The 24,311-nt window shown below is 38.0% G+C and overlaps 1 protein-coding gene across 28 annotated transcripts in view; it reads left to right on the top strand.

The window, feature by feature from the left end:
- The window catches only part of celf2 (cugbp, Elav-like family member 2), a 178,077-nt gene that overhangs the window by 125,651 nt on the left and 28,115 nt on the right, over nt 1–24,311 (top strand). For 26 of the 28 annotated variants that reach the window (XM_056247526.1, XM_056247533.1, XM_056247524.1 and 23 more), the window contains 4 exons: nt 4,649–4,845; nt 13,048–13,130; nt 17,729–17,777; nt 21,168–21,302. In XM_056247526.1, the coding sequence (XP_056103501.1) occupies nt 4,649–4,845; nt 13,048–13,130; nt 17,729–17,777; nt 21,168–21,302 (464 nt within the window). Of the gene's footprint in view, nt 1–1,152; nt 1,258–4,648; nt 4,846–13,047; nt 13,131–17,728; nt 17,778–21,167; nt 21,303–24,311 lie in introns of those variants that run through there. The other 2 variants (XM_056247527.1, XM_056247535.1) reach the window with 2 other exon arrangements.

The raw sequence follows: 24,311 nt of genomic DNA, 5'->3' as shown, positions 1-24,311 counted from the left end.
AGAAGGAGAGAGAGAGAGAGAGAATGCTATGGCAGTCGTGGATCCACTTGACAACTTAATCTAAGCCTCAGGACTTACATTCAGACAGACAAACACACACACACAAACACAAAACACTTTTATTTTAACCTTGTGTCTGGTTCTTTTTCTTTCTACCTTGTCAGCACAGATGAGTGAAAGAAAGATGGTCCAAATAAAGGACATCGTGTTTAAACTGTCAGTGGCTTCTCTCCTTAAGGCCTGTTCACACCAAGGATGATAAGTTTCACGAAAACAAGAAAGATATAGTCCTAAAAATCATTCTCAATTTATAAGAATAGCGCACTACAACTATAATGGTAACCGCAAAGTTTTTTTTTTACAGCTGATGAACGATAAAAGCATTGACAACCAATCAAAATCCATACCGACTTTATAAAGCTCGAGCATTTAAAGTGTCAGACGACAAAACTGCAGCACGCTAATAATAAACAGAACGATATTGTCTGCTGGTGTGAAAGCTAATATAGTTATCATTATGGTTATCTTTATAGTTATTGGTGTGAACAAGCCTTTAGTCCTTTGCAGGGAATTGTAAGAAATGTATGATTCCACATAAGGATTCATTGTTGATTCTTTTAGCACCAAATAATGAATCCTGCTGTAATTCCATTACACCATTTAAGTATTTCATTGTAGTGTTCCATCTAAGAAGGAATAATGTTCGAGAACTGAAATTGAATGTCATGAAATTAATTCGATTCCAGCTCTTTTTTTTTCTTTCTTCTTTTTTATAGAACTGGTTCTTGATTCCCAACCGCAGGCCAGTGTGTGCGAGTGCCCTACAGCACACTGTTACAGGCTTCCTGTGACTTGTGCCTTTGTATTCCTGCAGTCAGGCCTTGTCGAACGAAACAATTACTAATTGTGACACACAAGCGCACACATACACGCACAACACCCTGACACTCGCAGTCCCATCCCTCTCTCTGTGTATCCGAGTGAGTTTCTGGCTCTTGGCCTCCGTGCCTGTGTCATGCTCGCTTTTTTCGCCATTATTGCTTTTTGATCGGTGGCGAGGGGCACCCTTATCACTGTGGTAACTGCCGGGGGATTTATTGGGGTGGGGGTAGCTGAGCAGCGGTTGCCGTGGGGACCCGAGCGGGCGGCTTTTCCCGCGGCGCATGCAGAAATGTCCTTTAAGTCGATCAAAGATTTGGGCGTCTCCGCGGAGAGAATAGGGTCCTTCTGCAAGAGATGGATGAATCGAGTCCAGAGGTCGGTGTCTGTTCTCTCTACCTCCAGCCTTTTTCTCTTTATCTGTCGCTTATCTTTAACTCTAGGCCTTGTTCTTTTGAATAGAATGACAAATCACCTCATCGCTTTAAAGCGAAATGAGAGTTTGTGAATGTTTCTTCATGGCTGTTTTCACTTCTAATCTGTAAATACTGCATGTATAAACTCAGCCACAGTACACATGTTCATATGCAGGCCTCAGGATGGATTCAGACGATTTGTGTGCTGGGTAATAAAAAAATAAAAAGTTTTTACCTTTACATTGTAAGACAGTACATTTACGGCATAATGCTAGTTTTATACATTTATATATTTGTTTCTTAAACTAAAAACAGTAGTTGTTCACCCTTGCTTCAATTGATAAATGGCATTTTTAATGCGATTTTAACATATTTAATTGACAGATTCATTTATTAATTAAATAAAAAATTATAAAAATATATTGCCATTTTTAAAAAAATATATATTGAGGGAGAAATATCTCCCTCAAATTTATTTATTTATTTATTGTCATAATTATGATTTCTGAGTGGCCTTTTTACAGCTTAGTTTCTCTTTATTTATATATATATATAGTGTTGTCAAACCGATTAATCACGACTAATCGCATGTAACAAAAGTTTGTATGTATATCTATCTTATCTTATCTATATATATATATATATATATATATATATATATATATATATATATATATATACCGGTATGCAAACTTTTATATTAGATGTGATTAATCACATATCACATATTTGTGATTAATCACAAGCATATATTAGGGCTGTCAAATGATTAATCACGATTAATCACATCCAAAATAAAAGTTTTTTTTACATAATATATGTGGGTGCACTGTGTATAATTATTTTGTATATATATAAATACACACATGCATGTATATTTAAGAAAAAAATATTATTTATATATAAAATATTTATATATAATATAAATTATATATAAATCTATACACAGTATATACATGAAAATATTTCTTAAATATATACAAGCATGTGTGTGTATTTATATATATAAAATAATTATACACAGTGCACCCACATATATTATGTAAAAAAAACTTTTATTTTGGATGTGATTAATCACGATTAATCATTTGACAGCCCTAGTATATATACATACATATATATATATATATAAATATATATGTTAAAAATCTGTTCCTCGAATCTGTTTTAGTTCCTGAAATCTATATATTTCCTCAAGAACATGAGCTTTTCATGAAACGGAGAGACTGGCACATTTTACTGAGAAAAGAAATCACTTCTCCTTTGTAAAGAGAATAGTGCTTAATTCATGTCAAAATGTCCTTGGAGTGATGCATGTTTCGAAGGGAAGACATTTGAGCAGTTATCTTGAAACAGGCGGAGAAGGCTTCCACACAGAATGCTTAGTGCGATAATTAGTCTCATGAGGAAATTATTACACTTCTTCACTGAGGATAGAACTATTTATTTATTAGATTTTCGTTTATTTTCATATCAGTTAAAGGGCAAAAGGCAGGTTGGCCTTCAATCAGCAAACCAAAGCTGAAATAAATAAAAAAATTGGAGTTTGTTCAGGCTTGGTTCACTCGTTTTGTTATTTGTAAGCTGGGGAAAAGGAAATGTGGAACTTTGTGAATGTGTGTGTGTGTGTGTGTAGGGGGGGATAATTCTCTCTTTGAGTGCTTTCATCTGGAACTAAAACGAGCGGAAGAAATTCCTCATGAACTCGTTGAACCAGCATCATGGGCGTCTAGGGGTCACACAGATCTGTTTCGCACCCTGACTCAGCTCAGCCATTTTTATCATGTCACGAGTTTGTTAAATTCTGGTAAAGTCGGTCGCTGAAGATGGCAAAATTCTGAGCTCAGTTCACGTTGAAGCTTTATGAACAGCATTTGTGACATGCCGTTAAAACTATTTAGACTCGTCTCTCAGTTTGTATAAACAAACCGAAATTGTGTTTCAGTAATTCACTTACAATGGAAGTCTACGGGGCATCCTCATGACATGAGTTTACAAATTATATATAATGTTGCACAGACAAGTTTAGTAAGCAATTTCATCACAATGATCTCTTAACACAAGTAATAGCCTATGCAAGTCTTTTGATGACACTGTGTATATTTATAATTTGCTATGCTTGCCTAATAGGCCCCCATTATAAATGTGCTGAAAATGTGTTTTGTGTTTTTGTTTTTCTCAAAAAAGGTACATTTTTTGTTATGGTAATATAACTTATTGAACCCTGAACAGAGTCAGATGTGTAACTGCTCAGGACTGTAAACACAACATCAACACACTCACACACAAACAATACAGCACTCATGCTGAGTGTAATAGCACTGTTGTGATTTTAATCAGCATTTGTGTCTCGGTGTCTTCCTGCTTTAATGAGGAGCAGTTGTCGATCTGTCCGGCTCAAATTTGATCTTGCTGTGACTCTGAGCTTGGAGACCAACCTCTCTCACTCACGGTATACTTAGGGGCTGTTTACACGACACCGGTTTAAATAAAAACGTAAATAATGTTATGCGTTTTGGCCGTTTGTTTATACGACGACGGCGTTTTGGGTGGCTTGAAAACGCAAAGTTTTGAAAACTGGTTTCAAAGTGCCATAGTTATATACACTAGATGTCGCCTTGGGGTTCTAAGCATGCGTCAAAACCGCCGCCATCTTGGAACAGGGGTCTTGTCATAGGAAGTAGCTAGGTAACGCTGCTATCTCCGCCTGTACTTCGAATTCATGGATTTTCGGACTTTTGTGCTGCGTATGGATGTTCACACGAACGAAATCTGAACTAGGAAGAATGTGTTTTAAAAAATATATTTTGAAAAAAAAATTCTCTGGACTCTCATGTCTGACCATTGGAACGAACCAAAAAACTAGAAAATCGCATTCATGACGATTTATGGTGATTTTATTTCCGTTAGACCTTTGCCTACATTGACGCTTATGCATGAAAGAGGAGGGGCTCCCCTGTTCCATGATGGCGGCTCTATTGACGCATTCGTTCCAATGAACTGCCGTAGCCAAGGCGACATCTAGTGTATATATCTATGTCAAAGTGCAAGTTTTTGAAAACATTCTCCATGTAAACAACAAAAACGCGAATCTCTGAAGACGATGACGTCATACTCATAGTATGTCTATAGTGTTCAGTCTATAGTGTTTCATCGCCATCTACTGGCCTGGCAGCAGAATACACTGCGATTTTCGCAGATTTGTGTGAATGGAGATCGTTTTGACAACGGTGTCGTCTTTACGCGGAAAAATCAAAGGAAAAACTTCTCCATTTTAAGCACATCGTTGTCGTGTAAACGTACCCTTTGTTTACACTCCATAACACTTGTTTTCTCTCTCTCTCTCTCTACAGTAACGGTACAGCTGGGAAGATGAACGGCGCCCTGGAACACTCGGACCAGCCTGATCCGGACGCCATTAAGATGTTTGTGGGTCAGATCCCTCGCTCCTGGTCCGAGAAAGAGTTAAAGGAGCTGTTTGAGCCGTATGGAGCCGTCTACCAGATCAACATACTGCGAGATCGCAGTCAGAACCCACCACAGAGCAAAGGTAGCGTGCGTTTCCTGTCTTTAATGCATCACACACGCCATCGCAGCACAAGGGTGTCATGTTGCATCATGTTAACCTACTCACATGTGTAATGTGTTAGCTTCTGGCTTCCTGTTTTACTTCTTTACTTCCTGTCTTGTCTGTTTCTGCCTTGGATCCTCTATCCAAATCTTTCTCTTTCCCAGTCTTTCAAAACAAAACAAAGTTAGGAACCTTCAAATTAGCATAATGGGGCACTTTGCAAAATGCAAAGGTCAAAGAAAAAAGAAAGGAAAACAGTGTGAACAGCCATGCGTGCAAATAATGCTATATTGTTTTGTGAATGTATTCTTGTGCTGCTGCAGAGAATGATGGGTAATATAGCTTGGTCGCACTAGTATGATTCATCATTCACTGGCTAAATGAGGTGCGTTTTCTTGGTTAGCTTTTGGTTTAGCTTTATCGTTATTCATCATAAACAGTACGTAAAATGCGTACAAACGAATTACCGTCAACATTAATAATTAAAGCGCAATTATTATCAATGCCAGGCCTAAACTCAGAAAGTCTGAGGCGAGTTTCTGATTATTACGACATTGTTGTGCCGTTCACGTCCTCAGAAATATGATCATTTAGAGTGCAGTAATGTTCCAATCCAGTCACTTATGAGGTTCAGTTGTGGTTCCGATGGTGCCTATGTAGGCGGTAGACAGCGAAGTAGCTCGCCTGGTTTCAGAATAGCGCTAAAGCGTAGGCGTTAACCTCGGTTCTATGGAGTTGTTAACACACAGACAGGAAGATGGCATGTACACGTTCACAATGCCGCCCATCCTCTCGCTCTTACGGAGGATGAGTCAGGGCCGAGTGGGAGAGCATTACTCAAGTCCTGTACTCTCTCGCACACACACAGGCATTGCGACGGGCATCTCCGTCAGAGCCGAGGTGTGTGATTGGCTTTCAGACGGGGTGATGAGTGCTCCTGTAGTTCAGTTAGAGTGCCTCTCTCAGGTCCAGCTTCATCAAGGCCTCTGACACAGCCGTTGGGCAGTAATGGCCGCCGCTAGCCTTCGGCTCCACTCAGACCCATTTTCATTTAGGAAAAGGTCGTCTGTACGTGGCTCCGGCTGTTAAATTAGACCGTATTGAAAGATTTCTCCACCAACAAAGTCGCAAGGTGAGCGTTAACTTCCCTCCTGTCTCTCTGGCACTGTTCTTTCCCTGTGGCGTCCACCAATTAGAACTGAATTTCTCTAAAAAGGTTTTGGTTTTCCATTTTCTCCCCTGCAAGGACAGTCTTTCCACCTTTTGAAATGACCAATTAATAGGCAGATTATGTTAAGAAAAAGGGTGCCAGTTAACAGGACTCAATTTGAAGTGTCTTAAAGTAACATATACACACAATATTGGATAACCTGAGATCTTACTCAAGTTCACACACACTTAACTTGAGTTTCCTTGACTTTCACTGACGCAACTAATTTAATACATAGCCTGCCCACAAGCAAACATAACACATTACAGTCTTTATATAGCTTTATTTTTTAAAGAGTTTTACACTTATTTTGGGGAACTTGCTTCAATATCTGAAATGTATTTATTTATTTATTGAAATATTTAACAAATAATATTCATACACACATCAATTCATGTATATCATATAATATGACTATACAAAAATTATTTAAAAATGTATATTAGAGCTGTCAAAATTAGTGTGTTAATGCATGCAATTAATTTTTTCAGTTTTTTGTTGAGGATGGATTACATGAAGTCTTAAATGAACGTAAAGAGTTGTGAGAAAATGGGATGTGTGGCAGGTCTTAAAGTGACGGCAGCCCATTAAACCTGCTGCTGTCTGTCATTAAGGATAATCAAAAAACAAAAGACAAAGAGAAAATCACTCACTGCTTTTGACTGAATAACTTTTGTAGCTCTAAAAAGGATTAATTTATATTTAATTTATAATTTATGCAGGGAAGACTGTGAAGTGTTTGATAACTTTATTCAATTTCTGTATATAGACCTAAAAATCTTAAAGCACTGTTTACAAGGTTACATGGGTCAAAAACAACAAAAGTAAAAGCAAGTAAAAATGAACTGGTCTGAATGGGCCAACAGAAAACCATTGAGCCCTGATATATTGAAGGGCAGGTAAATGTGGCATTTATTATAATGGGCTTATGTAAAGAGTGTTTTAAGTTCACTTAAACTAAAAGTTGTTATTTTGTTATGGCTAATACACAATTCAATTTATAGCTTTCAATTATACTGTAATGCTGAATGGCTATAATTAATGGCTAAAATTGAGGGGAAAAAATCTATTTCATAGAGACATCAGTAGCGTTATTGGTATCAGTGATACTGGCCTTATTTCATAAAAAAAATGCAATTAAACAAATATTTAAAATATTGACTACTGTCTTTGTGTTGTTTTTACATTAATTTGGAGATTAAATGTGAAATTATTACATTATAGAAATATATTAAAAACTAATGATAGGTGCAATTAATTCCAGAAAAAAATGCGATTTATTTATTTTTTAATCGATTGACAGCACTAATATTTATACAAATGCAATAAATATTTAGAATATATTAAAAAATTTGTATTAATCATATATATTTTTTAAGATGGACAGGGAAAATGAAGTGGCTGGAGTAGTACTTGTGTCAGTGTTGCATCGCAGTCGCTGGATTATATTGAAAGCAATCAATTTTTTATCTTGAGTTGTGGTTTTGTTAGCTTCACGCAGCGAGGACAATACTCCACGCCCTTGGCCACTGACGTTTCTGGATATTCTTTCAACCCAGATCCAACTTATCTTCGGTGGAAATGTTCCGAACTGTTACAGATTGGGCACCAGCACCCAATGGAAAAGTAGTCACACTCGCAAAGACATCCCAGCGAGAGTGCATAACTCCTCTGAGTTTCAGTCTCAGCGGTGTAATCTACAGTCACACACATGCTGTGCCAATTCATAGTGGGACGTCGCGTCCTGCGCCCCGCTTGTGTCCCTGCCTGGCCGCCGTAGCCTGATCATCAGCAGGGAGGTGCTTCCGAACAGACGGCCTCACTGATCGCCTGCCTAGCGTGTGTGTGTGTGTGTGTGTGTGTGTGCGAGACCAGAAACAAGGCGTAGAATATAAATGCACCCAGAGGTGAAGAGCAGGAATTGTTTATCAGAGCAGGGCTACAATTTAGAGCGGTCACGCACACACATAGAAACAGACCGTCCCTTGTTGATTGAGTGATGCGAGAGCGGTCCAGGGCTAAATGGCCCTGAGCAGCTGGGGTTCTTTAGTAAAGATGTATTCCTGTCTGCCTTTGAAGTCCGTCACACATACACACACACACACACACACATACGCACGCCTACACGCTCACAAGATGAATGGATGCGTTTGTGTGAGCATCCTTTTCAGTCCCTGGACACGTAGCACAGCCGCAGAATGATATAAGAGCGTGTGTGTGTGTGTCTTCTAAGGCCAAATGCAGATGTGCTATGCTAATGTATTAAAATGTATTCTAACAAATATGTGTGTGTGTTCATGGTATTAAGTCCATAACTTTAGGGCATTGGATAGACTGTCTCGTATAACAGATCAAAAACGGAATCTGGGAATAATTGGCATTCAAGTCATTTTCGTTTACAGTCAACACGAAAAAGATATTCGCAACCTGTTATACTTCCATAATGTGGCACGTTTTCGAGTGAAACGAGATGTAAAACGTTAAAGGCGGTTGGTTTTATCCATCGATGTGATGATATTATGAAATCCTCCCGTCAGCGAGTCTCAGCACGAGTACGAACGGTCACGGAGCTCTTGAGGCGGTTGTACGGCTCGTGGTTTTATCCTGTCTTATCCGTCTCAGGTGAGACTCGGGCTTTCAGACCGTACGTCAGCAGTCCTGCCATGTACGGATGTGGAAAACACTTTGAGGACGACGGTTCTGACCTCGTTGCCTGGGATTGTCAAAAGTTTCCAGTGTCGGAACACGATTAAACACGAACCTCTGTCAACAGCCAAGGAATGAGTCGCTGGCAGAGTCCAGAAAGGCTACATTTCCTTCACTTTTGCTGACAACACAAGCACGAACAAGATCTTATTGGCTGACTGTTTCATATAAGCGTATTAGCGTTGTTTTGGAGGCAGCATTTTAAAAGCTTTTGGATATCTATGGCCTGATTCCATAGACAGGGCTTAGATTAAGCCAGGATTAGGCCTTAGTTCAATTAGGATAATTTTTAGCTTTTATAAATGTGCCTTAAAAAAAAAAAAAAAAAAAAACATTACTGGTATGCATCTTGAGACAAAACAATGTAAAAGATATGTCAGTGAAAGTTGCTTTCAGTTAAAACAGCTCAAACATGCATTTTAGTCTGGGACTAGCTTAAGCCTTGTCTGTGAAACCGGGGTTAATGTTAATCTAGAGTGATATGTAAAAACTATGGATCTCCTAAAGGGAGATATAAAATATATATATGTACGTATATTTATACAGACTTTCGCATGTACACGAGAAACTTTTGCATGTGCGAAATCCTTTGTGCGAAATCCACTACCATTTTACTATATTTGGTTTTTGTTAGGGGAGTATACCTCTAATATCACAGCCTTCAACGCATGTGAAATAGGCTGATTCTCTCTCTATCACATTATATATAATATATTATTAATTAAAGTCTAATAATATTAATTATTATCATTATTTTCCCCTTCCTAGCACTGTCCTGTAGCATGTAGTTTGTTAAGCAACACCGTAAATTGGTACATGAATTCATCAACTAATGTTAGGTCACAGGTTTGTGGATATCGACTATTGTACAACAGGTTTGAACATGGCTCATCCGTCATAGCTATCTAATTTCTTAACTTTACTTTCATCTTTACCTTCACTGGTCTTACTAAACTGTACGGTGTATTTCAGGTCTTGATGTAGTGGAGTTGATACTTAACACTATGGAGTATTATGGGCTCATGTAGTATTACTGTTAGAGTTGCTGTGGAGTGTTTAGGCTCATGTGGTATTAACTCAAAACCCCTGTACACAAAACGCTTGTGAACACTCCCCCTATATCAAATCTTTCACAATTGTTTCATACGTACAGGACATCTTGTTTGTGAAAACAAATTGTTGTCTGTCATTTATAACCTTTAATTTATTTAGTCATAAAGTCTGGTCCTAACTAAAGCTCATTCTGGCCATGAACATTTTTTTAAAACAAGACCAAACAGATTTGAAGCCCGTTCACACCAAGAACAATAACTAAGATAACTATATTAGCATCCACACCAACGTTCTGTTTATTATAGGCGCACACTGCAGTTTTGGTGGAGCTTCATAAAGTCGAATGGATTCTGATTGGCTGTCAATGCATCTATCGTTCATCAGCTGGAAAAAATCGTAAAGTGATTCCTACGATGTAATTCTTCTTTTCTGTTAACGTTATAGTTGTGGTGAGGACTCTGCTATTCTTCTAAATTTAGAACGATTCTTAAATATCTGTACCATAATAGTTATCGTCCTTGGAGTGAACAGGCCTTTAAGCTCACAGTTTTGAGAAAGCTCTTGGTATTTTTGCGTAAAACATTCTTCGTACAGTCAGCAAACGCTCCGAGGCTAAGACTTACATGTTCATTTAGTAGATGCTTGCGTTTTGAGGTTCCTATGGTATCCTAGTTTATGTTTTTGAGACCCCTTGGGTCAGTGTTTAACTTCAGGCACAATGATGATCGATCCGAACTGGGATCTCAGTTCCTGGGTCACTTCAGTTCTTCAACACTTCAGTTCCTGGGTCACACTTAATTGGGATTGAACCTGCAACCTTTGTGTTAATGGCCCAGAACCATTCAGTCCCCCGACCACGACCATTGTCAATGTTGACTGATGGGAATGTTTCAGGCATGTTGGGAGTTTAAATGTGTATGATCTCTTACTGGTGTGTGTGTGTGTGTGTGTGTGTGTGTAACACTGGGAACAGGGTTGTTTTGGCCATAGACTGGACTTCACTGTTGCCAGGGATGAGTGAGTCCTTAGTTTATCCTGCCAAAATTCTCCCTGGCAGTAAAAAGGGGATTCAGTTCACTCTTTTTTTTCTTGTTCCTCTTCTCTTTCCTCTCTAAATAAAACATGCAAGCACTCTCAGCTTGCTTTAGCCGCGCACACACACACACACAAACACACATATACAAAGATCCCCAGCTGATTCTTTCTTTTAGTCGGTGTGTGTATGCGCGCTTCTGCACTCCAATGCCCATTCAAGGACAGCGATGTGTGCAGACACATACTGAACGTATAGTCATTTTTATTTTTCTGATGAAGGAAAGTTTCTCGTGAGCACGTGAAAGTCTGTATAGTTTTATTTTTGCAGAGGTCCCTAGGGGCTCCGTATATTTAAATTAACGAAAATGTTTTCAATAGTTAGTTTTAAGGCTCGTACACACTTGGACGAATATCGGCGCGCGTTATTCGTCAGCGTTTTTCAACACGTTTTTTGTGTTCACACCCAAGCGATTTTCACTGACGTTGAGCCGAGTGAACATGCAAATTCATTCCCTGACATTAGATGGCGCTTAATGTAAAACAGAAATAGTCCTATTTTGTAGTCGCTGTCGCGTTTGTCATAAAGTTCTTTATGTTCCGACACCAACGAGACCAGCAGCTCTACATTCATCTTGCCTCGCATCTTCCTCGTCTTATTTCTTCCTGGCAGTGCAGACCATAGATATCCATAATAAAGGCCATTGGCCAGCAGCGCGGACGAGACATCTAGCCTTTATTATGGATATCTATGGTGTGTAGACGCTACTTGGCGCATCTTCTTCGCCGTTACGTTTGTGTGTTCGGCAAGACCGTTTTGTGTTTGAGCGCCCCCAAGTTGTGTTTTACTGTAACTTCAGAAGCTCCAGACACGTGAGCAAAAGCGCCAATCTCATTGGTCGGATAGTTTTTGACGCGGCGCGTCAAACCAAAAAAACGAACCCGAGGCGTTTTTTAAAAAATGACGCTTTTACGCGTGCCGTTTTTCGCGTCGGTGTGCACACTCACATAGGCGCCCTTTGTTTAGTCACGAGGCGTTAAACGTCGGCGAATAACGCGCGCGAAATTCGTCCCGGTGTGAACAGGCCTTTAGTCTTAGTTTTAGTCAACAATTACAACAATGTCTATGTAACACAAACATAGACAAACACAAACATTTGCGTTCGGTTGTCCTCACAGGCTGCACAGAAAAACCTGATGTGACCAGATCATAAGCAAATTACTCTTATGAGAAGGTTTTGTTTTATTGAATCATTCAAACACACACACACACACACACAGTAACCAGTTTATCAAAAACCAAATATCACCGAATACTTTTAGCGAATACCTTACTGAATGAATGCACCGAATCAGTGTAGCTACTGAATCAACACAGCGCTGGTCACTTGGTTTTCACTGCGTCCAAAATCTAACACTTCCCTACTATATAGGACACGAAAAACAGTACGCTAAAAGAGTGGTATGTCTGAATATATAGTATTCGAAAAACAGTACGCTAAAAGAGTGGTATGTCTGAATATATAGTATTCGAAAAACAGTACGCTAAAAGAGTGGTATGTCTGAATACATAGTATTCGAAAAACAGTAGGCGAAAAGTTCCGGAATGACTGGTAAGAATAGTGTACTACTACCATCGAGATTCTGAAGTACACATACGATGGATGCTTTACTATCCCATGAGGCCATGGGAGAGGATTATTTAATGGCAGTGCAGCGACGTAACTGACAAGGGTTGGTCACATGATAAATAACACCATGGTGGATTCATACTACACACATTCATACTATATAGAATATTCTTTTTTAACCATCATTAAGTAAATCCAAATTCAATTGTAGTACCTGCTCGGACAGTATGCGATTTCGCACACAGAATATGTGGGAAGCCCCGCCCACAGTGAAATCTCATTGGTCCAAAATCCCGTTCCACATGGCTGTTTATTAGGCATCAAATCTTAGGCTTTTTCCTCTCACTCTGGTTCTCTTTCTCTCCCTCGCCCCTTATCTTTTCTGTGGTGTAGTTTGGCAGAGATCTGTGTGACAGCAGTGAGATTGTTTTCTCTCTCAGCAGGTAGTGAGACGAAAAGAAAAAGATCAAATTCACTTGGCTTATTGCATGCTTAAAATGCTTACCTCTCTCTTTCTCTCTCTCTCTCTCTGTCTGTCTGTTTTCCCAGGGTGCTGTTTTGTCACATTCTACACACGGAAAGCTGCCCTGGAGGCCCAGAATGCACTGCACAACATAAAGACCTTAACTGGGGTGAGTGTTTGTTTATCTGCTCATGTCTGTCTCTCTCTGAAAGCTAGCGAGGCAGAGAATTCCTCATTCAAACGACGACAGTTTCAAGTTTTTAATCAGCTTTCCTTTTGTTAGAGGTGGTAATTCAGGAAAATGTATGAAGTCGGGTTGGGGAAACGTTAATGAGTTTATAGTTTGCGCTTCCTGACGTAGCGAGTGATGTAGTCGTGAAACCAGAGCCCTTGCACTCGAAATCCGAACTCAAAATAGTCACGTTAAAAAATTTGGGGTCGGGAAGATTAAAAAAAATTCTGTTCGAGACCAACAATAATTATTTGTAATTTATTTTAAATTAAAATTATTTTAAATATATATGTTGTGGCTGATAACCAATAAATGGCAGATATTGAAATTCTAAACTATTTTTTATCAAATAAATAAATAAATAAATAAACCGATGGGTTTATAGTTTTGCAAGCGAATTTAGGCATTGCAACATCATATTATACAAAAATAAAATATCCAAAAAATTCATTTTGAAATTTGAGACACATATCCAATATCAGCCGATACCCCTAAATTAAAAAATCTCAAATATCAGCCAGTAACCGAGTACCCACAAAAATAGCGAAATAGCGAACCAGACTGTGTGTGTGTGTGTGTGTGTGTGTGTGTGTGTGTGTGTGTGTGTGTGTGTGTGTGTGTGTGTGTGTGTGTGTGTGCATGAAACAGTATGGAAGGTTACTGTCCTTTGTAATAAAATGAAATGTAAGGTTGCCCATACAGTCAAAACAAGATTTATTTGATGAAAACATAATAGTGTTGTCATAAAACTGACAGATGAATTGTATTCTTGCTTTTAGTGTCTGTGTTTACTCTCATTGTTATCTTATCATCTTTTTGTTTCGTTTTTCCTATTCTGAACTCTTTAGCCCACGGCAGACCTAGAGATGTCACATAAGATTATCATATCAATTGCTGCCATAATCAGACCGTCTCTGAACGGCGTGTGTGCGAAGGCTAATGTAGGACATGTCTGTTAAAGTGTCCTCCAGCTGTGAACGAATTCATCTCCTTCTCTTTCTCTCATTATGTGATTGTACATTAATTCAGTTCACTGAAGACTGCTTTCACACTACAAGATCAGTTTAGTGTTGGCAATATGCTTGTTGTGAAGTTTTCGGTCAGTAGACATTTGTAATAACAGTCGCGTATGAACAGGTCCAAATGTAATCTGAAGACTTGAAACTTATTTTGATGGAAAAATTGCAGAATTATGCTAAATGGATTTTAAAAACGTTGGCTGAGGCTTGGGTATTTGTTGAATTTGATCAATGACAGGCATTCCAGTTCTGTAGAGATGTACGAAGTTCTGTGATAATGTTTATTTGTAAAACGTAATAAAAAACATAGCAAAAGTAAACAAAATAACTAATTTATTTTATTTTACTACCAAAATAGACACTTATATCTCCCTATTGGTCTATTTGATTGAGTTGTTTAAAACATTTCCTCCGTCGAGTGTGTGTCAGTAGGTTTTCTGTATTTAACTTTGACAGATGTTATCAATTACACCGTCTGAATTGGTTTCAAGGTGTCGTCTGGTTGAGATTGTTTGCGAGTGTGTGCGTGCGCTCCATTAAAGGTAGTTGCAATATTTTTTGGTTTAAAATTAAATATCATTCACTGCTGCTGTGTGTGTGTGTGTGTCTGTGTGTGTCTGTGTGTGTGTTCAGGAGAGTGTGGCAGCTTATAAATTCCCCACTGTGTGCCCATCTGTCTGACTCTTGTGATCTTTCACCCAAACACACCGTGTGTCATCAAACTACTGGACTACACACTCAATCATGAAAAAAAAGGTTTTTCGTGCGATATTCCCCCATTATCAGAACTGGAACAGTTTGTATCACTCCGCTTGCAACATTTCTCACAGAGAGTGTCATGCCGGACAAGCAGCAAACCAGGGAATGTAGTTTTAAGAGTTGTAAGGCAAGAATGTAGTTATTTAGACCTTCTTATATATTATTTAGGCAACTTATATATAAACATAGTGCATATTTGACAATTTGTTTCGACGTTTTCGCAGATGCTTTTATTTATTGTAGATAGATGGTGTTAAAACATGAGGTAGAATTCATCTTGGCCATTTCAAATGGGCAGTCTTTGCTCTTATTAATCTATTACTTGTTCCAGAGCAAATTGATTTGGCTAAGGGCATAGTTTCAGAACTTAATATTTATATTTAACTGAAATCCTGAAGGCTACAATAACTAGCGCTGCTTTTGTACTTTTGACTGAACTGTTTGCTTGTGTTTATTTCCTATTGTACAAACTTCTCATTTATTTATTTATTTGTGCCGTCAAACTGTTGTATAAAGACAATATCACACGAGGAGCCGTGCGATATCGTGTTATAAACTCACGATTCTTCGGAAAAAAAAGTCATATTTGTGAGGTATTAACGCAGAAATGCGACATACACGGATGAGCCAAAGCATTATGACTAGTCACAGGTGAAGCAACTATCATTGATCATCTAAGAAGTCCACATATTAAACTCTGGTTAGATAGACAAACATGTTGGATGCAGGAGAAATGGGCAGGAATACAGATCTGAGCGACTTTGACAAGGGTCAAATTGTTATGGCAAGGCGACTGGGTCAGAGTATCTCTGAAACGACAAGGCTTGTGTGTTGCTCCCGGTCAGCAGTGCTGAGAATTTATCATCATTGGGCCGAGGAGGGACAAACCTCAAACCGGAGACGGGGTGCTGGGCACCCAAGGCTCATCGATGCACGAGGGCAATGAACTCGTCTGGTCCGAGTTAACAGAAGGTCTACTGTGGCACACAACATTTTAATGATGGTTAAGGGGAGGAATTTGTCACAACACATTCTGCATATGGGCTGCATAGAGTGCTGCCTGATCACCATGATGTTATAATATCATAATACACACACTGCACACAATTGACATCATCACTGTGGTTGGAGTCAATTGTTATTTGTGGTGATACAATGAAACATGCCAAATTGTGCAGAAATACTTTTTGGCCTGGCTGTCATACAGCGAATTTATGAACATGCAAAAACAAGAGAGCCACAATGAAATGTTAATAAATGATAACGTTTTTTCCTGTGAGCTTTTTTTCTTTTCTTTTTTAATAAAGCCTTTTTTCTTTTCTTTTTTTTGCCAAATAATTTTGTCAGATACATAGCCCTACATCACTTTTAGCCACTACTGTATATATAATTTAATAATTAATGAATTTTTTTACCGTTAGTCTGTGTCCAGAGTGAACAAATGGCATCAAACAACAAACCTTGGTGTTTTAAAACTTGTAAGTATTCTAGCCACGGTCAGAAAGAGCGTTTGTGTCCTACAGGATCAGAAGCCTGTAGAGGAAGCCGGCAGCATGGCAAACCATCAGAGACCGTGGATGTGTGGGTGTGTGGTGAAGGTCAAAGGTCAGAGTTGAAATGAAGTGAAGGGAGATCTTCAGTTATTTCTGACTGCTTTTATAATTCGATCCAACCCAAGAGTTATGAAGCTGTCATTCTGTCTTCAGCTGCATATGTCCAATGCTTTCAGGTGTGTGTTGTGAGAGCAAGCATGTATATTTCATGAGGAATGGGAACCAGAGCATGATCTCTGTAATTAGTGTCATGGCCTTTAATAGGAGAGGATGACAAAAGACGGCTGCATGTCCACACACACACACTTACAGAGAAGTGTGTGTGTGTGTGTGTGTTGGACAGATCTGGTAGTATATCAAAGCTGCTGGACACAAATTTGTAGTTTTGATCCACAAAGCTGAAGGTGTTCCAAGAGGAGGAGAGACTTTGAGAAATAGAAAGAATAAATAGATGAACAACCAAAAGCAGAAGTGTAGTCTTAGCGGAATTAAAAAAAACAGCACAACAGAATCCAACAGAACACAGGAGATTCAAGACAAGCTTTTAATGTGAATTTCACAATGATTTGCGTTTAATTTGACTATAAAGTTTCCTAAAGATTGTGCCAGTAATTGAAAAGCATCCTGAAATTTAAAGCTCAAATGAGATTATTTATATATATATGTACATGAATCAGTTCTAGGTAAAAATAAAAATAAAAATATTCTGACTTAAACAAACATTAAAGACAAAAATACAAAAAACTATGTAGTCTACATGACACAACACCTTAAAAACAAAAGGCTGAAGATACAGCATGGCACAATGAAACCTCCAAAAACATCTATCTTGACACGTATGTGCATAGACTGACTATTAAAAAATAGAGCAGACAAAAAAAATCGTTGGATGGAGATTAAGAGAACAAGAACAAGTACTCGAGAGAAAGATGGAATGCAATAAACATTTCATCGGCAAACTGCTGACAAATCACCTTCATCAAACCCCGACACGCGTACGTCTTCATTCCGCCAGCGTCTATCGAGATGAAGAATCGAGTCAGCGGAAAAAATGACGACACATTAACGAGATTACAGCGATAATGTAGAACATCAGTGCGCCAGTGAGACGAGCTTGATTATGTGCTGGCGTGAGCGTTAATGAGTGTGTTGTAGTAAATGTGCTGTTTGTGTAAATGTAACCCGTGTGTGTCCTGTGTTTCAGATGCACCATCCCATACAGATGAAGCCCGCAGACAGTGAGAAATCAAATGGTGAGTGTCTGTATGCGTCTCTTGTTTTTCTCAAGTCGTCCGACTGTGTGTTTGTTCTGGGGGTTTGTCTCTGTGGTTGTGTCTGTGTGTGTGTGTGTGTGTGTGTGTGTGACTGGGAGATGGCTGAATTATTGAAACCCAGGAGGGCCGCGGGTCAAGAATAGTTTAAGTGTTTGCCCTGGTAGTGAACCGCACACGTATACACACACTCAAATAAATCATATCACTCACAAAAAGATTTTCTAGATGTGGTTAGGAAGTCCACTGAAAAGGAGCTGGTGCTTGACCAGGGGATTCGCAAAGCTCTTTCAGACTTTGACTTGACAGCCGAATGATGACGTAACTATGAGGACCATGTTACTACATAACATGCTCACAAGCAAACATGCTGTATCATGGTTATACTGCGGTTTACTTTATATACAGCACCATACAAAAATTAGGGGTCAGTAAGATTTTATAATGTTTTTGAAATAAGTCTCTTATGCTCACCAAGGCTGTTTATTTGATCAAAAATAAAGTAAAAACAGCAATATTGTGAAATATTATTACTAGTGCTGTCCAATCGATTAATCGCATCTAACATAAAAGTATTTGTCTACATAATATGCTGTATGTGTGTATATATATTATATTATGTACATTATATATGTTTCTGTGTTACACATATATGTCTGTATATACACACACACACACATATATATATATACATAAATGTTTGTCTGTATACAGTATACACACACAGACGCACACACACACATATATATATATATATATATTAGGGCTGTCAAATGATTAATCACGATTAATCACATCCAAAATAAAAGTTTGTGTTTACATATTATATGTGGGTGCACTGTGTATAATTATTTTGTATATATATATAAATACACACACATGCATGTATATTTAAGAAAAAAATATTATTTATATATAATATATTTATATATAATATAAATTATATATAAATCTATATACAGTATATACATGAAAATATTTCTTAAATATATACAAGCATGTGTGTGTATTTATATATATAAAATAATTATAAAGGGGAACCAACATATATTATGTAAACAAAAACTTTTATTTTGGATGTGATTAATCACGATTAATCATTTGACAGCCCTAATATATATATATACTGTATATAGTATGAAAACAAAAAACTATTAATCGCGATTAATCGATTTGACAGCACTAATTATTACAATTAAAATATTTGTATTTTCATTTTCATTTTAGATGTCATTTTAGTCATGTGATGGCAAAGGAGTCATTACTCCAGTCTTCTGTGTCACATGATCTTTCAGAATACATTCTTATATGCTGATTTGGTGCTTAAGAAACATCTCATTATTATGGTTGTGCTGCTTAATATTTCATTTTTTTCAGTCAATAGAAAGTATAAAAGAACAGCATTTATATCATTTTAAAATCATTTGCCACTTTTGATCAATTGAATGCATCCTTCCTGAATAAAAGTATTCATTTATTTTTAAACAAATCATACTGACCACACATTTTTGTAAGTTATATATTTAAATGTATCATAAATGACTAATAATCATTTCATTAATAATCAAATAATTTCTGAAACAGAATTATTTGCAAAAAAATCTTATCTATTGATTATTATAAGTCAACAGATAATAGATAATACAAAAATATATATATTTGTTAGTGTGCACAATTCGCTGCATGTCATTTCAAAGAACAAATATTTGTTGTAGTATTTCCTTCAAAATGTAATAACTTGTTCTGCCCCTGAAATGACTTATTATGGAAATAAAATGGTTTGCAAATAGCATTTCATATATTTTCTTGGGAGTCAGATTGGGCTCGTCGCTTGTTCGGTGGAAAAGGATCTGTGCCTCTGAGTGACAGTGGTGTTATATACATGACCCTCTATAAGGCGTCTCACATAGATGATATCATATCAAATGTTTACTGTAAACACAGCTGTAATGCATTTATTCTGCTCATTAGTGAACACTGTAACCCATCAAACTGGGAACCCTGCTCCTGTGTGTGTGCGCGGTTAATCTTCTGATTTGACACTGTGTGTGAGTAAAGACGAGGCCTTTGAAACAGCACTTATCGCTGGCTCATCCTGTCGCTGTTAAATGCACAAACAATTCAAACAGCAAAATAAACAAGTGAGCTATCGATTTCCCAGAGTGCAGCGGCTTGCTTATCGGCCGCCCAGCGGTAAGAGCTGACACATTCTTCATTAAAAAAAATTGGATTACAGTTGCCTCTCTCTCTCTCTCTCTCTCTCTCTCTCTCTCTCTCTCTCTCTCTCTCTCTCTCTCTCTCTCTCTCTCTCTCTCTCTCTCTCTCTCTCTCTCTCTCTCTCTCTCTCTCTCTCTTTGTCACTCACTCAAGCATACACAACCCCACACAACTGAAAACCGTCACCAAATATACAAATATATGTTCTATTTATCTCTCTCTTTTTTTTTGTTCAGTCCTTTTCCCATTATGCCGATCATTTCAGATTAGAAACATCTGAGGGTTCGCACTTTCTCACACTGCCTTCAAGTTTTCATTGATATTTACTGTATGGAAGCCCATTTCCACTTCAGAGTAATGAGTGACATTGTGGTAATTGTGATAAAGGTAAGATTTAAAGTCACAGTTGGAGGGTATGGATCTGCAATTTGTTTTATTTATTGTATTGTATTTCATTTACTTTAAGTTTGAAATGTGTTTCCATACATATTCACGAGATCACACTGTAAAATGTGTTAAATTGAACTGGATTTTGACATTTTATTTTACGGTCTTCTAGGATGCTGAAAGCTAAATCAAATCAGCCCGAAAGATTCCATACAAGCTTATATGTTGTTCTTCAGTGTAGTTTGCACGCATTCTATCTACTGTTGATGAAAAATAGCAATACAGTTTGCCTGAAATGACTACGCATTTAGCCAGTTAATGGGGTGAGCAACAAAACTACATTTCCCATCATTCTATGTGGCAGATAATGATGAAATACATAGATAAAGCGTCAATTACACTCCTAATGCACAATTTCCTCTTCATTTTGGTGCATTAGTGTTAAAAGAGCTTTCTGTCTTTATGAACTGTAAGAGAGACTCAACGCATCCATTTTATTTCGACCAAAAATGCACATCGCATCATAATTACGGCCTCCGAGCTCGTAAATAGAAACATCCCAGGAGGACTTGAAGGCAGCACACACAGATTACAGGCGAAAGAGAGCGCCTGGGTCATTGAAAGAAAACATCAAAGAGAACCAAACGCAAATTTGCTGTTGTGTGTGTCTAGGCTTGATGTGCTAATGAGATGTTGATCACGTGATCACACCTTTTTTTTTTCCACACGTTGGTCTCATTTGTTTTCTCCACCCTTCCTATCGCTCAGCGGTGGAGGACAGAAAGCTGTTCATCGGCATGGTGTCGAAGAAATGCAATGAGAACGACATCCGGGTCATGTTCTCTCCCTTCGGACAGATCGAGGAGTGCCGCATCTTGAGGGGACCAGACGGACTCAGCCGAGGTGAGACACACACACGTACTGTATATATATATATATAGATCAAGGTTTCGACATTTGTTTCTACTTTTTAAAAGGAAGCATATGGTGGAAAACAAGATTTTTCTTTCTTGTTTGAAATAATTTGATGTGTGCTTTAGCAATCTCAACGCAAATGTGAAACTAACACTATGAGCTAAGCCGGTGCGATTGCAATGAAGCATCACACTGGGTAGCCACGCCCACAGTGAAACCTCATTGGTCAAATAAAGCATTCCATGTATCTATATATTAAATGAAAAAATATGTTCTGATTGGCAGTGATTGTTTTGCGTCACTCAGAATTTTCACTTTCTATGGGGACACACTGGACTGGACACTGTAAGCAGCAAAAACGTAAGCTCATTAACATATGCCCGCCCACATTTATACATCAACACCTATTCAGTATTCAGCCGCTTGTGCCGTCCTGACGAAAAACAGGGTGAGCTACCAACACAATCTCATGGCAGTTTGTAACTATTTTACGTAGATCTTATTCATATGTTTTCGTACAATCTGCTTACACACCCAATGATGTTATGGCTTCCGTTTTCTCTTAAAAAAAAACATACACATTGAACAAATTTATACAAAATCGCCACCTCGTAAAATAGTTAGGTTTTCTCGTGAGATCTAGTTGGAGCTACAGCAGACATAACTAATCATAACAGGACTCATGTACATATAGAAGTCTTAAAGGTAACAGTAGCAAAATCAGACTCATTTCGTTATTCAGGTCACAGTAAAAAAATTGCTTTTTTGGTGCAAGAAACTTGCTGTAAATTGATAAAAAATAATTAATCAAAATTTTTACCCCCAAAAGATCATTTAACGTCATTATTGTGTTCAATGAGAAAAGCATCAAATGGACATTACAAAAAAGTAGCTTCAGAAAGAAATATTTTATATAATTCGACAGATTTTATTACACACAAACTTATAGGCTACAACGGCCATTATTTTTGTAGCTCCATTGTCGATTACCATTGATCGTAATTTTAACTTTTATTTCATCTTGGAAAAAAAACAAGCTTTTGAAATGCACTTATACTGTAAGTCTATGGAGCAACTGTTGTACACTTGGCCAATTGACCTCCATTGTAAGTGAAAAACCTTTTTAAGTCACTTAGCCTTCAAAAAAATCGAATTTTACAAACTGAGACAATTGTGCACATTCTGATCAAACGTGGTGGTTAGAGATACTGGTTAGTGTTTTTTTTATTCCAGAATCATGGGAATATGTGTGGTACATGATAGTGTTGAAGACTTTTCCAGCTCGATGTAACCTGTAGGGAATTACACCTCCATCTTCCCACAATGCTCTGCTTTCGCATACAGCCCTCTTATATCAATCATTTATCCTCCTCATCCACTCCTCTAGTCGTCCCTCCATCCTCCGCTCATTCGCGGTACTCCTCCACAGTCCTTATTTTTTTCCGTCTTTCCCTCCTGTCCTCATGAATATTTTAATTCCACAGGAGATTAACTTTATTCCCTGAGCTAGTGGTTGGAGATATATTCGAAATGCTTCAATGAGAGGAACTAGCACCCCCTCCCATAAAAAAAGGATTGGATGAATAAATAGATGAGTAAATGCGTACGTAAATGAGGTGTACGCTAAATCCCATGGAGTAGGAAGACTTTACCAGGACTCTCGCATCGCTATTAACGCGGTCTATCAATCATCATTGAACTTCACTATTAATAAAATATAGATCAGGCCACATGTGAGCGCAGTGCCCTGGGAGCTACCCCACTTTCTTCAAAAAAACTCATCTCTCGCTCTCTCTGTCCTTCCGTATCGCACCACATCCCTCGTTTATTCCCTTTCGATGACACTGGCAGTTATTTATACCTTGTTTGCATTGTTTTCGCCACAACTACGGCAAAAAATATAGTCACTCAGTCATTATTGCGAGAAAAATACCTGAATTAAAGTAAAAATTATTTCAATATGTGAAAAGAAAAAAACATGGCACAGAAAATCAGTCCCATGTGACAATTATGCCGTTTTGCTCTCATTATGCGAAAATAATTTGACCCCGGAATGCTACGATTGACCAATCAGCATCAAGTATTCCAGAGGGCTGCTGAATAAGAATAATTAATCGCTTTCTTTGGAAACTCTTTCATTCGGTCTCCTCGTTAACGGCTTATCATCTCAACAGATCAGAGTTCGTTCGAGCAGTGAACAAACTCTGCAGTCGCAGGTCAGCAAAAACGAGGACTTTGAGAGTTGAAAGAAAAAGTTGTTTTTTTCTCCACCACGAGATGGTTTCTCTAGAGTTTCGCACCAAGCCAGTGCCCACAAATATCACCCTTCGAGTGTCCAAAGCTGCTTTAATGATGAGGCTAATTAAACAGCCTTTCATTGTGCTTTCACTCGTGGCGGTGCTCCGGTTCACTAGCCGGGGCCAGATTCACCCGCTCTGAAGACAGAAAGGAGGTTGTATTGGAGTGGTAGCGAGAAAAGAGAAGAAAGGTAGGTCCGCTAGAGCAGGTGGCTGGTGCCAGCAGATATACAGCGCAACCGTGTGGTTCTAGCACTGTATTGCAGGGCACAATTATTGCTGACTTTAAGTCACGTGGGTCATTAACATGATGCTATTTTTTTTTTTTTTTTTTTCATTTAGTCAAAAATGCATTTTATACATACAATAAATACACCTCCTAAATGAAGAGTATCTTTTAATTTCTGAATTAAAATGAATTTTGGTATTTTTGGATGGGGGTTGTAAGGGATGTTGCTTAATATTTTTGTTTTATTTATTAATTTTGTCCGTCAAATCAAAGTTTGATTCAAAAATCATATGGTGCAACCAACATCTTGCAGACCAAAGTAAAATATTTAAATATTTCTTAAAATATTAAATAATTAGACTTTATTACAAGGCAAGCTTAGTTCAGGTTGTAAAATGTCATGTGGTGCAACTCCCCAAAAACAAAATTATATTTATAAATCAATAATTAATGATATGTGTTACCGTTTAT

Source organism: Rhinichthys klamathensis, unplaced genomic scaffold (assembly GCF_029890125.1).
Source record: "Rhinichthys klamathensis goyatoka isolate OS25496 unplaced genomic scaffold, OSU_Roscu_1.1 h1tg000048l_1, whole genome shotgun sequence".
In the NCBI taxonomy this organism is placed as follows: domain Eukaryota; kingdom Metazoa; phylum Chordata; class Actinopteri; order Cypriniformes; family Leuciscidae; genus Rhinichthys; species Rhinichthys klamathensis.
This window is presented reverse-complemented; position numbering and strand designations above follow the sequence as displayed.